General features: G+C 48.6%; 1 protein-coding gene across 1 annotated transcript; it reads right to left on the bottom strand.

Moving 5' to 3' along the window:
• Positions 1-2,294: 2,294 nt before the first annotated feature.
• On the bottom strand, positions 2,295-10,084 carry GHRH (growth hormone releasing hormone). Its single transcript, XM_035343998.1, has 7 exons — positions 9,417-10,084; positions 6,687-6,786; positions 5,875-6,006; positions 4,887-4,991; positions 4,166-4,303; positions 3,741-3,837; positions 2,295-2,738 (listed from the first exon to the last, which is right to left on the bottom strand). The coding sequence occupies exons 2-6, from the start codon at positions 6,764-6,766 to the stop codon at positions 3,774-3,776; spliced, it is 519 nt and encodes a 172-aa protein (XP_035199889.1). The 5' UTR covers positions 6,767-6,786; positions 9,417-10,084; the 3' UTR covers positions 2,295-2,738; positions 3,741-3,773.
• Between the last annotated feature and the right edge of the window lie 3,823 nt (positions 10,085-13,907).

Below are 13,907 nucleotides of genomic sequence, written 5' to 3'. Positions count from 1 at the left end.
GCTTGGAGGAACAACACACATTTCTGGGGAGTTCTGATGAACAACTTGCACATGGAAAACTTAACAGTTGCTCCTGGCTCCCTCCCCTGTGTCTGTGTGTTGGCTCCTGTTTGTCCCATGTCAGATGGGTTTCTTTAAAGACCTCTTGGCAGAGGAACTTTACAAACTGTCTTTTGGAAATCCAAGGAAATTATATCAACCAGCAAGCATGTGGATAAAGGGTGTGGAGCTAATTCCTCCGAAGAACTCACATGTGTGAGACATGACTCCATGCTATAAAAGCTCTGTTGCCTCTTCCCCGCTGCAGTTGTTCACACTTAGCTCACTGGTTCTGTGCTTTGTCTTTGTAATACCAGTTCCTACCAGTTTGTTCGTGGTGAACACTGTACGGAACACCATACAGGCTTGATGAACAAGTCCCTTGACCTCCTCTGCACTCCCTCAAAGAACTGATCTCATGCTGCATTTGAGCCTTCTGGGAATAAAGGAGTTGTAAGCAAGAAATAGTTAAGCTACTATTCACACTATTTTACCCTGGAATTCCTTTTCACTCTGAGTTTTTGAGCCTTTTTTTTGTTGTTACTGCACACCTATCAGCTTTGTTTTATAACTTTGTTTTATAACTAATCTGCTGATACTCACGCTACGACAGATGCTCCAGTACTTTCCCTGTAGCAGATCTCTGGCATGTTCTCCAATGACAGTATGGATGCAAAAAGAAAATCATGGAGTTCTGTGATTCATTTTCTCTGAGCTCTGCTTGTTGCTGCTGTTTTTTTCCTTTTTGGCTATGTGTTAGGAAAGGATGTTTGTTCTTCCTGTGGCCCTTTATTCTTAAGACACTTTCTGCTTTTTTTAAAAAAAACATTTCATCTTCCAGAGTTTGAGCATTTGCTGCCTCATTTTTATGCAAACCGAGCTTTCAAATGACTCCCTTTTATTGCAGATAGGTAATGCTCACTCAGCTGTTTAATCACACAGACTTGGGTATTTCCGAAGTGTTTTATGATACATCTTTTGATTTAAAACTATTGAATGTAGCATAGTGTCTGCATATAGCTTCCATGTCACTTGTAATTTTTTTGCTACCTTGTTTACTTCCTAATTTATGAATATGTATTGGATAGGGGGGTTCCTTTCCTTGGAGCAACTTGTAATGGCTTCAGGCACGTTGGCTGGTGTTAGACAGCAGCTTTACAAACCCTCGTTGAAGCAGTCCCATTCAGGTTGTTTCTTCTGTTCCAGCTTCTCTGTCAAGCTGTACTGCGAAGCAGAAGGATGACTTACGTCTCACCGTGACGGTTCTCTGCCTGCGTGAGGGTAGTGGATTACCCATTAGTGTGCTGCTGCTGTCATAGCTTTACTGATGGACCTCAGCATCCCCCCGCTGCTTCCCCCCCTGCTGGGCAGTTGATAATATTTTTGTAGTGCTACAGTCGTAAAACTTGAGCGGGGAGAATGTTATCTATAGGGATTTGGTGCAAGTATGATTTCCATGTGTGCTGCAGCCTACTGCACTAAAACATGATCACCTGAGGAAAAAGGAGATGGCAAATATTGTGAATTGCCAAGGAATTGTTTGGGTGCAGTGAGGGATACTTTAAGAAGCCCTTGTGTTTGTTTGCAGGTGTATTTCCAGCCTGGTCTCAAGTGGTTGGCACTGGACCCAGTGCCTTTGTAAGCACAGCCGAGTTGTCCTCTGTGCTCTTGCTGCTGTCTTTGGGCAACATCTTCCTTATCCCTTCTGTGCCTGGAATCAAGAAACTAACATCTCAATAGACACAGAGCCATCTTGACCTGCTGTTGGACAGGTTTATTTAGAACAACTTTTATTCCCTGCTAAGGATGGGAAAGCGTACCCCATCCTGACACTATTTACATTTCTGAAGACATAAATAGTACACGAACAATGGGATAATTGGGGTGACAGAGAAGGAAGTCGTTATGTGAGAGATCACTGGGTTAGTAACTTCTTGTACATGGTAGTGGGAACATTTACAGCTGTAACCCTAGCCGTGGTGGTGTTCAGAGCCCCTGGATGGCACGCTGAATTAAAGCAGTGCCAGCCCACCCTGATGCACGGGGCTCTCCTTTTGCTCTTGCAGAGCAAAGCTGTAGCCTCAGCGTAAACACCTTGAGGCTGAACGGTAACTGCCTGTCACCAGGCTTTTCAGAGTCCAGGTCTGGTGCCAGGGCTCTGTCCCCGGGCTGCACAGTGACAGCCCCCAGCGGTGTTCGGGTGGTAGGCTGGTGGATTTGTGCGTTACCTCGCCCTGCTCTGTGCTGTGTGGTTGTGCCATCGGCATCTTTTTGGAGGAGGCTGTAATCAGTTCACTGAACTGCCAAAAGGTGCCTTTTGGTGGCCTCATATTAATCAGGCCCTCAAACAGAATGATGACTTGGCAGAAATTTTGCTGCGCTTCATGATTTGAAAGCCTTAATTAGTAGACGGTATGTCTCCAGGATTACAAGCGTACTCGTTGTTTTAGCCTTTCTATATAAAGCAGCCTGAGGTTAAACCACAGAGGTATTTTTTTCCTGGTTCAGTACACAAACCAATGTTTAGAGAGGGGAATTAAATTGTAAAGACTGACGTAAATTAAGTAGTGCATCAGAATTCCATTCCCTTAAACGGATTTGAGGACTATATGCTTCAGTTCCAGCTGGTCACCTCCAGGAACGTCTTCATGGCTGTGAATGGCTTACTGTACAGTTAGATCCGTGCGCTCTGAGTTCCTCTGTACAGAAGCAGGAGGAAAAGAGAATTATGAAAAAGCTATTGGTGAGTGCGCACTGTTTTTTTCTTTTTTGAGGCTTTTCCTGGCTGACATCATTTGTGAAAAGAACTGAATGTAACCAACTCAAACGTGGCAAGAGATGCTAAAATGCCATGCTTTCCTGGCTGAATCCATACGCATGATTTATGTACAGTTCTGGTCTTTCTCCCTCCTTCCCCCCCCCCCCCCCCCTTTTTGTATTTAATATTCTCACAGATCTCTCCACACTGCTTCATATTGTGCTGACTAGGGTCAGACAAGCTTAATTTCTGAGACAGGAGTAAGATGAAATTGCTTCATGGAGGAAGACACATTTGTATGAATGAAGGTATTACCAAGGATGGCCTGTGGGCTGGCTCTGACTCCCCCAGGGCTGGCAGGGCTTAGAGCATCTTTCACGTTCCAGGTGACTAATTTAAGGGTCGAGGGGAACAGAAAACGAAGGTTTCATTTCCTGTCCAGTGCAGTGAAAGGGAAAGCCTGAAACGTACCGGGCATCTAGAGGAACGTTCTGCGCCCTGGGAGAAGATTTTTGTCTGCGCTTAGGTTAGCTTCAGCCCTGGTGCCTGTCAGCTTTATGAGGATGTTTTGGTTGCTACCAGCCTGTTCCCACATGCCCAGATGGGTGTCTGAGTTCTGCTGGATTTGCTGATAGATCTGCCCTGAGAGCTGTGTTTGTGGTAGGGCTCAGGCCAGAGTAGTTAGACCAGGGGTGTTTTGTGGAAACACGTGCCTAGGTGTCTGCTCAGCCTAACAGGTCTGAGTGGTCCCAATGTCAAGTACCTAAACAAGGCACTTGACAAAATCGGTTGGGAGCTTTTTTTTCCCCTAAATTGCAGTCTACACCCTCTTCTCATGGGCAGTGGTGGGAGTTGGCTTTGCTAAGGGAAAGCCTTCAAGCCACTTGTTGGGTGCAGCGCAGCAGCAGTGTTAGATACGCAGTTGTGCAGGAATGGTACTCACCAGAGCTCGGGGAGACGAAAAAGGGAGAAACATTTACATGAGCTTAGCCAGGGTGTTGGGAAACCCTTCTAACTGGCTGCTGTTTATGTCCTGAGGCCTGTGAAAGAAGAGAATAGGACAGTGATGACATAACTGGGATTGAGATTTTTTTTTCTACTGCTCTTTTACTGAGTTAGGGGGGTGAGGAGACAGCACAGTGATGTGCCGCTGTGTGCTGCGGGCTGGCTCAGGACAGGCTGATCCTTCTGCGCACCCTACTTGCCCATGGAAGGGAAGGGGTGGGTTATGGAATCAGGTTTATTTTTTCCCTGGGTGTATCTGAAAGGTAGTACTTAATCCAGTAGCTTCACATCTAAAAGCCAGACAGCAGAAAGGACCTTGCCTTATTCCTGCGGAGGGCAGGTTACGAAACCATTCCCACCTACCTTTGATTCTGCAGAATGGCTCCCAGGAAGTCCCTCAGCACCATCCGCTGGTGGTAGCGGCTGTCCATCAGGATGCTGTCAGACTGGCGCCTCGTCAGAAGCTCATGCACCCCTTCTTCTGGGCTGCTTTCACTGTTTCTGTGATGCGAAGATGAGAACCGTCTGTTTCAGAGGTATGTTTTAGTCCCTCAGGCTGACCAGCATGGCAAGGAACCTGCTGGGCCTGGGGCTGTTCTGCCCCGTTTCGGGAGGAAATTGGGCAGCTGTTTGCTCTGTGATAGGAGAGGGGTCAGAGCTGGCTTGCATCTGACCAGCTGGTCATCTTTAGTGGCAATAACTGATCTATCTAACCACAGCTGCAAAGCTGTAGTGGAGAGGCTGTCTTCTCTGTTCAGACCAGGCATAACAGCGGGTGTTTGCTAACAATGAATGATCATCACAGCTATTAATCTGCAAAGACTGGTGCTCATTGCTAGCGTGGTACAGCTCGCAGCTGATCTGACACTGATAGCCTCGGAGGGGTGGATTAATTAGGCCATTTAATAATTGTTGTGATTAGAGGGATCTTAGAAGTGGGGATATAGGATGCCCTTTGGGGTGTGGAGCAGCAGGAGATTGCTTCTGTTGCAGTGGAAGGCAGCTGTTCTGCCACGTGCATTAAAAAAAAAAACGCCCAGGAAGCAGAGCATTGTCTCTGGGACAGCAAACCCCCGTGGCTTACCTGAGCCGCTTGCCAATGATGGTCTGTAAGAATTTGCGGGCAGAAATCTGCCCCAGGAATTTCCGGTAGTTGTCAGTGAATATGGCATCTGCGTGGCGCTGCATCCTAGGGGTGAAAGACAAGCACGAGGTGTGCCCACTGAGCTAGCAGGGAGCTTTCTAGGTAAGAAATGGATGTTTCAGATGTCAAAATACACCAGCTGTAACTGCTGAGATCAGGGGTGTAAACATGCCAGAGGCTTTTTAGTATTGGACTGAGCTAGTGTTGGAGGGCAAAAAGATGAGAGGGATTTTTGGATCTGACAGGGAGGCAGCCAGGAAAACAAAATGTATCTGTTAATCAGTATTTGCACTGCAACAGCTAATGAGAAGTGCCTGCAAAACAGCAGTGAGGTCAAAGAAGCAGCAGGAAGGAGAACCGGAGGCTGGTAGAGGGCAGAGTTGCAGCTGGGACACTACTGTGCTCTGTAGCATCACTGTCACCTCCTGAGACACTCCTGTGGCTGGGGCAGGGTGACAGGAGCCTCGGACAGTTCTCCAGCTACAGGAACTCCACAGGTAGGAGAAGCACAAGCTATTTGCATGGTCCCCACTGTTGTAAGGATGAATCCATTGTACTTAAGATAAGCAACCATCCCTTGTCTCCTGGCAGGGGTGGAAAAGAGGCTCTGACAGCCTTCCAGCTGGGTTCCCAGAGCTTGGTGAAAAATTATGCTCCCTGCTGAAGCGCTGGGCTTGCAGCCCTGCCCATCAGAATGCTTTGTGCTGCTGGGGGAGAGCAGGAAGCAGCTCAGGACAGCAGCAGTGGTGGGAGCTGGCATGGTCCCAGCCTTCTGCTCCAGTGTCAGGGTTCATCTGCATTCTCTCCCTTAAGCCTGGCCTCTGTGGTGCTGGTGTGACTAAGTGACCTGCTGGTGTGCTCCTGGGCTGCAGGAAAATCGTAACCAGCAACCTCCGTGGCAGTGGGGGGTGAGAGGCAAGGTACAAACCTTTTCTCAGCAGGGTCTGTTAACAAACCCTCCTCGTCCTGTTCCTCTGTTGAGGGGTTACGGCTCTGCAGTGGGCCACGGTCCTGTAGCTGGAAGTTCATGGCCTTGCCAGTAACAGGCCCTGGGCTGTACCTGCAAAAAAAAAAAAAAAAAAAAGAAAGAAAAAAAAGAAAAAGAACAAAGGCATATTGCAAAACGTGGTCAAATGCTGCTCAGGGTTCTTGTCAAGCAAAACTCCAGTGCTTGTGGTATCGTCATGCCACGGCTTTGGCACAAGGCCCGAAGCATCGTCTATGGGATGTTGTGAATCCACCTTAGAGAACCCTATGCCCAATTTTGTACATCCCTCAATTTGTAATAGTGAGAAGTAATATTAACTTAAAACAGTTGGCGAGGGAATACTTGAAATACTAATACGCAGCTGTTGAGTTCATGTACTGAAATATCTGCGGCTCCGGTTTCAATGCAGGTAGCCTGCGGGCACAAATTTTAATCGGTGACGGTGCTGGTGGGGCTGGCTGCTCTGGACTTTGCCACATTCCCCTTCATAGGATCCAGCATTCAATTCCAAAACCAACTGTTTGGGCTGAAATATCCCATGTTAGGTGTCTGCCTTCTTTGGAAACCACTCCTAAGCTAGTGGCGTTCCCAAAAAAAATGAGCCAGGGTAAAGAAGCAAGTTCCCCAGAGCACATACAGTTTGTCTGGCTTTCAAAAGGGCTGGCAAACTTAATTTGGCACGTGCTTATTTTGCAGAAGGTCAGAGAGTTTTGCAGAGAGTTGCAGCAGGGATGAAGCATTCAGTATCTTACCTGAGAGCTGGGTAGAGAGGAGAGGAGATGGAGCATGCAACTAAATGCAGGAACAGGAGCAGGGTGGCCTTATCCAGCATCTTCCACCCTTTGGACTCACCTGAAATGCGGAACTGAGTCAGTGGCAGTGTCTGCCTAAAGCAACCTCCTCACCAGCCCAGCATCGCTGCACAGGACCTTCACAATCTCCATCTGCAGCTGTCCCCCAGGACCTCTCCTGCCTTCCTGTGTCAAGAGGAGCCCCTTCACTGATCAGAAATGCCTTCGCAGCTCTCAGGACTTTGAGGTGGGATGGATTTCACCAGCAGTGTGTGTCTGCCCAGAGACAAACTCTGCGGTATTTTGCACCCTGGGGCTGGCTGAAGGGCTGTGTATCCCCCATCCAGATGGATGACTCAGGGCAGAAAATCACCCGAGGTCGCACACCACTGGGAGCTGAACGCAATGCTTTTGTTACTGGAAGCGAGAGACGGTAGGGGAATATTCCAGTTAACGCTCTTGATCAAAAGCAATTGATCTTTAGCTCAGAAAAGATTCTTTAAGAAAGTAGAATGTGGCTGGAAATCTTTCAGATAGCAAGTGTCCTTGTTCTGCTGTTATTTTACACAAGAAAAGAGCAGAAAGATGTTTGATCTCCGTAACAGAAAAATGTTCATTTTCAAGGAAAAAAAAAGCTTCCAAATGTTTAACAATACTTAGTTGAAAAAAAAAAAAGGAAAGAAAGAAAAAAACACCCCCACATTTCCAAATGGAAAGGTTTTGGCTGGGCTTCTAATTTCCCCAGTGAACTTCCCAAGCAGTGGATTTTACTGACGGTGGTGGCAGGAGGGGGCCCGTTCTGGTGGAAGACATCAGCAGTGGGGACTGCTTCGCTGCTCGGCTATAGCTGAATGTAGATGTCTAATTAAGGGGATGTATAATTAAGGGCTTGTGTGGTACCCACGCAAGTAGGTTTGACGTTGATCCCGTGAAAGTTAACACCTGGATTAGGCAGTGCCCTAAGTGCCTGGGCAGACACGGGCAAGGTGCTGCACTAAGAATTAGCGTTTCTTGCCACAAGCCTTGCTCAGCCAGCTCCCGCTTGCCAGCTGCTCACGCTCTCGGCTCGCTTCCCACCCGCTCCCTGGGAGCAGAGCTGAGGATCCCGACCCGAGCAGAGATGACTTCTGGCAGCTGCAGGAGGAGCACCCCTTCCCTCTGAAACCTGGTCTCCTGCAGAGCTGCTCTTGCCCCTCGGAGAGCTGAGGAATGCCCAGAAGCAGCGAAAAAGTGCCAGAGGCACACTTGCAGAGCTCCTGCTGCTGCTTTTCCTCTCTTTCATTTGAACTCGAGAAAACATGCTCCTTTCGTGCCTCTCTCCCCTAAATATCTCTGAGACAAATCCCAAATCAGATCTTGTTCTAGATAAAGGAAATGATCTAAAGCATGTGTTGGAGGGTACCAGGAGACCACAGCACCAATGTCTGAAGAAAGTGCCGACCAGGAGACTTATTCAGCACCAGGAAAAGCCGTTACCTGAGCTGTGACGTGAAATATCACCAAGTGAAAAGAAAGCCTAGCCCAGTGTTGTCTGCTTCCCTTTTTAATTCCTAGGATAGAGCCCTGATTATCTGAGTGCTGGGTTTTCCTCCAGGGAAAAAAAGGTTTTCCTCCTCACATTTTGTCCCTTTGAAATTTTCCCTCTCTCTGCTCTTAGTTTGTGATTTTTTCTTTTTTTTTTTTGTTTTGTTTTGTTTTGCCTTTCACCTCCTGTCTTGCTTTGTCTTCTCTTCCTTTGCTACAGCCTGCTTCTCATCCCTTCAGCTTTTTGGATATTTCTGTCTCCATTTCTCCCTTGTGAGGGAGCCTAAAATGAAAGTCCTTCTCCCCTTTCCAGAAGTGCCTGCTATTTCAGAAAAGAGACTGGAGAATTTAAGTGTCACCCTGCGTACAGGCAGCTTGACAGCTCTGCAAAAACCTTGTCACCTTCAAAACTCTCCAGGGGCGAGAGATGCCTTCTTTTCTATTCTGGCAGCATGTGAAAGAAAATGATGAATAATGTCCCCCGAAGATGAAGAGCTCTTACACCATTCCAACAGATAAAGCACAGGAGCTTCGTTCCATCCTGTGCAACGTTAATGCAGCAGTGTTTGTGAAAGTGATGTTGGAGAGATTGGGTGACTGCTTCTGAAACCTTACCTGAGCGGTCTCAAGCATACCTCTACAGAGATGAAATGGAGCCTTTAATGTGCCGGCAGCTTTATGAAGTTCAAACTTTCGTATTAGGATTTCTGCTCTTCTCATACCCTGTTTCAGTTCAGGTGCCTTACTCTGCGTCGTGGCTGGCTTCGCGTTACCCGTAACACACAGCTGCCTTTCCCCTCACACTTGGGGATGGTGCAAACACAGATTTATTGATGGGTGAGTAAAGCAGCCTTCGTTTTCCAGGGTAAAAGGAATTTGCATGAGTATAGCAAGTGAGGAAATCTCTGCTTCCTCTAGGAAATGCCTAGGAGTTTTACAAGGCTCACCTACAGCACAGCTCCATTGATCTGCCCTTACCCACAGCCCAGCTACTGCTTCGTTCTCTAACTTGGTACAAAAAAGATCCCGTTGGATACGAAGGGCACTGTATGTGGCAAAGCTAATTACTGATGCCAGCTTTGATTGCATTTCGGTGTAGTTTAAATTGCCTCCCATTTCCAAATAGACATTATCTCATTAAACCCACGATCAGAGACCCGCTCTTACCGTTCCCGTAGACCACAAGCTCGTCCTGGATCAGCTCCTGCTGAGGTGTTCCCTTCCCCTCTTGCAGATGCAACTTCTCTAGTGCTGCTTCTGGGAGCCCTGCTGGACGCGTCCCCTCCACCGGTACCCGGGCAGGACCCTGCGAAGCCGCTGAGCGGGGAGGACACGCGGATGTGCCCCCAGCTGTCCTCTAGCTGCTGGGGAGGTGCAGCTCCTCCTTTTATACCTGTGCTCCCTCGGGAGTCCTGTGGTCTCCTACACGTCAGAGAGTCAATTATCCTCCTGGATTTCAAAGGCTGCGCTTAGCATCCTCTTTTTTGTGTGAGCGAGGACGCATGCAGGGAGGTTGTGGGGAGGGGGCTGCAGCTGTAGTTGAGGGGTGTTTGCATGTTTTCTCTGCATTGTTCACAGAGGGAAGAGCAAATAACAACAACGATAATCCGGCAGGGTGGATGACAAATTTGCTTTGCAGGGTAAACTTCTTTCCCTTTACGATTGCATTTTTTCCTCCTACCCCACAATAAGGAAGTTAACCATTAATACTCGTTCACGCTGCCTGCTCAGGAGGGTTTATCTCTTTGCTATTTTCTTTCTTTGATTATCAGCGTTTTCCTCCTTCCCCTTTGTTGCTCACACCTGCTAGCATTAGCAGGGCACTTCATGCTTCAGTCCCTCACAAACATCACAGCTTCGCAGCGAGCTCACGGAGCAGCTGGGGAGCCCCCCTCTCTGTGCTCTGGAAGAGGCAAGGAAGGGAGGAAGGGTCTCCCCTGGGGTGCTCCGTGCACCAGCAGCTGTTTTCATCCTTGGAACAAGGAATGAAACCCCCTTTAAAAAGCACACACAGCTGTGATGCCAGGAAGACCGGGACAGTTCTGAGGAGTTAAAAAAAATAAATAAATAAATAAAAACTGAGGTGCCAGCATGAGTTCCACCTGCCAGATTTTTAGCGCTGGTTTTATAATGCCCAGAACTGATGGGGACCTTCCCATCTCGGGGCGTGTGACTTGGTGCTGGAAAGAAGTTTCAGCAGGTGAGGTGACTCAGAGCCGCCTGCTGCAGAATGCCTTCACCGTGCACCAGGTACTCGTCGCAGCGGCAGCTGGCAGAGGCAGAATGCAGGGAAGGACGCTGCGCCTGGCGTGGCAAGGGGCAGGAGCGTCCAGCACTGGCCTCTTTGCCATCGCTGAGGTGAGAAATCAGCACTGTGGTTATGGCTCGCTGCTTAGCAGAACGGTGTCCTTCCAAACCGTGTGGGCTTGGTAAGCAGCAAGCCAACGGACGGGAAGACTCAAATGAGCTCAGCACACCAAGTAACGCCCTGGAATTAAACAGCAGCCGCTCCGTACCTAGGCAGATGTGCACTGTCACCTCGTGCTCGGCCTGCTTTGAATGCTCCAAGGGCTCACCTTGCCTTTGGTATCACAGCAGTGCCAGGCCGCTTCACAGAGAAATCAAGAGAAAGGACTGAATGGACCAAAGCGGGAGCTGGAGCTGGCCCTGACTGAGCAGCTGACCAGGGGACTTCTGATACAATCCAGAAACAACCATGAGAAGAGAGAGCAAGAACTGCTGCCTGCTGTCCAGCCATAAGAAGTGACACCAGCCAGTCAATGGGGAGAGGATCTGCTACGAGTCAGGTGATAGATGTGTCGCATCCTTCCTCGTGAACCCAGAGAAGGCTCTCTCTGGGCAGTACAGAGCAGGCTTTCCCAAACCACTGGACGGGTGCACACAGCTGTGCGCTCTCTGCAACCGGAGAGGGATTTTTGTCTGTATTTTTGAAACAATCTGTTCGTGTTCTCTCATGTGTGAGGCTGGCTGCATCAATTTTTCAGCATGACTTATTTTTCTTCCAGTCTTGGTGCTACGCTGGCTGAACAGATGAATCAGACCACGTTGTTAAACCAGTTGAGAGCCAATGCTATTCCAAGATATTATCCTATAGCTTCTTTTTGAGCTGGTTCTCTATCTGCCTGGCCCGTTGCCTTACACAGAGCTGCTCTGAGACCCGGGGCAATATCTCTCAGATCAAGAGGAATCGGTCTATAATTGATTTGTTTATAGCTGCCTGCTGCCCAGCCTGGATTATGAGGGCTGTGCTCTGCATCCATATCTCAAGTGAGTTGCTGTCAAAGAAGGCTATATAAAACTCCACGGTCCTCGGGGTTTCCTTGTTCTGCCTGGGCTGGGTTCCTGTCATGCACAGCTGGACCAAAGAGCGCCTACACAACAAAAAGCTCTCTTTATGACCAGATTAATTGTGGGAGGCAGCAGAAATTTCAAAAACCCCTTCAGGCTCCTCCATTGGGTGGATACTGCTTAGGAGTTCTTAAATAGCATAAAAGAGCAGCTTTGCTTTCCACAGAATTTCCTGTTCTAGCTTTAGTCGTAGCCTTGGTGTCTTCCCAGGGCCGGTAGGGGTCAGTTCTGGAGCTGCTCTGCCAGGATCCTTCAGCTCTCCCTTGGCTAGCGAGGCTGCTCCTGGGGCAGCAGCGGTGGCTGTGATCCCCCTGCTGCCGGCAGCCCGAGTCCTGCCGTGGGGGCTCTGGCTGCTGACGGCTCGGGACGAAGCTGCTACAGACTGCGATAGGATCCGGTGCTGTTTGGAGCCAGTTCTGCACCCGTCTGTGTCACAGAATGCAGCTGAGCTGGGAGCTGCGCTCTGTCCTGTGGTCACTGTCTCCCAGCAGGGTGGGTCCGTGCCCCGTGCAGGTACGTGTGCAAGCAGCGTGAAAGCATTCTTCATGGGAGCTTCATTTTGGGAGTAGCAGCAGTTATAATTAATAAATTGCTTTGTGAAGGGAGCAAACAGCTTTTTCCCTTTAGGGTATCTCTTTTGAGTTGTTCCTAGAACCTTCCAGCTCTTCCCCACCCCTCCTTCCCCCTGCAGGTGGTTCTGTGGGCGTTCTGCTGACCCCCAGAACACAGGGTACGTGACTTTGGGGTTACCCCCGCAGGCCATCACTTGGGGTCAGCAATGCCCGCTGGATAGCTCTCCATTTGCCTAAGCCTACATCATTGCAGGGCGAGTGCAGCCTGTGGCCAGGTGCAGGCCACCACAGGTACCTTGCCAGCTGGAGCTGCTGCATTTTGGAGTCACGTGCGTGTAGACCAAACCTCCCTGGGTGAAGCACATGCCAGGAAGAGTTATATTTCACTGCTGCTCCTTCGCTGATGAAGGACACGGTGTTAGGATCCTGCAGCAATTTCCCAGATATTGATTTCCTCTTAGCTTTACCTCCTCCTCCAGTCTCCATGCCATGCTTTAAAAAATTGCCCGTCTATTCCAGGTGCAGAACGGGTTGGTCCAGATAAGCTGAACAGCATGTGAAATGGGCCTGCTCACCCCGGGAGGCTGAAGCTAATGACAGTAAGAAGTAACCCATCAAATGACAAAAAAATGTTTCCTGTTCTCAGCTGTCAAGAGCTTTTCTGCACTCCTCCAGAATGTCACAGACAGTGAGTGTTGGCCTCCAGTTTCTCTAATCCCCGGTACTCCTGATGGAGCCGCACACAGCTGTTTCCTGTGGGTTTCTTTTACTCGAGAGATGTGGTGGTGACCTGCTTATCACAAGTGCCCTGATGGTTTATTAAACAGAACTGACTCAAAAGATTAGGAGTTTTATTTTCTGCCTACGTTTGCCACCGTAGAGGTTGGCTGGGACATATTTGAGTTCAAATTTCTTATCCCGCTTAGCAGACCTAAGACATACTATGAATAAATTGACCACTGTCTGCTGCTGGTACGTACCCAGTATTTTTCATTCCAAAGGTTTTTTGCAAAGATGCAATAATTTCTGTGGAAAGCAAGCAAAAGGAGATGAGGAAGACAAGGCTGGACCTGTGTTACCCGTTACTTCTAAGGAAGAGATGGAGAACCCAAATCTCAAACGCAGCAGGTGTGGTAAGACTCGCCTTTAAAAAATTGTATGAGACTGGCTTTTTCCACCTTGGAAAGATAAAGTGCTGGGATTTGGATCTGCAGAGCCCCCAGAGCCAATCCTTTGAACAGCAATAGGTATCCTGGGGAGAAATTTCCCTTGAAGAATTCAGATTGGTAGGAACCTGAATACAAACAATTATCAAAATAATCTCTCGCAAAAGGTCCCTCTGGATGGGAGCACAGTTTGCTTCGTGAGAATGAGTCTGAAGCAAGGGATCAGATTAAAAATAGGCAAAATAAATTGGTAATTCAAAACATACAAGGAAGTGCTATTAGAAAAGACTGTCTCAGAGAGTTAAAAGCTTGCTTGAAAAGCCTACTTAATCTTCAAACATTACCGTATCACTGACACTACAATGGAACAAATGGCACCAGCCAGCTAGATACGGATGTGTCAGGAGGCCTGATGTGCGCTGCGGGTGAGAGCCATTTATAGAGCTGCTACCTGTCTGGCTCTGTTTATCTCCTGGTGGAGCGACAGGAGCATTTCAGCATCACCCAAGTGAGCTGCCAGGAGTTTCAGCCAGATGTCAGCATCCTACAGT

Source organism: Oxyura jamaicensis, chromosome 20 (assembly GCF_011077185.1).
Source record: "Oxyura jamaicensis isolate SHBP4307 breed ruddy duck chromosome 20, BPBGC_Ojam_1.0, whole genome shotgun sequence".
Taxonomy (NCBI): Eukaryota; Metazoa; Chordata; class Aves; order Anseriformes; family Anatidae; genus Oxyura; species Oxyura jamaicensis.
The sequence above is the reverse complement of the archived record's forward strand: the minus strand, read 5'-3'. Positions and strand labels throughout refer to the sequence as shown.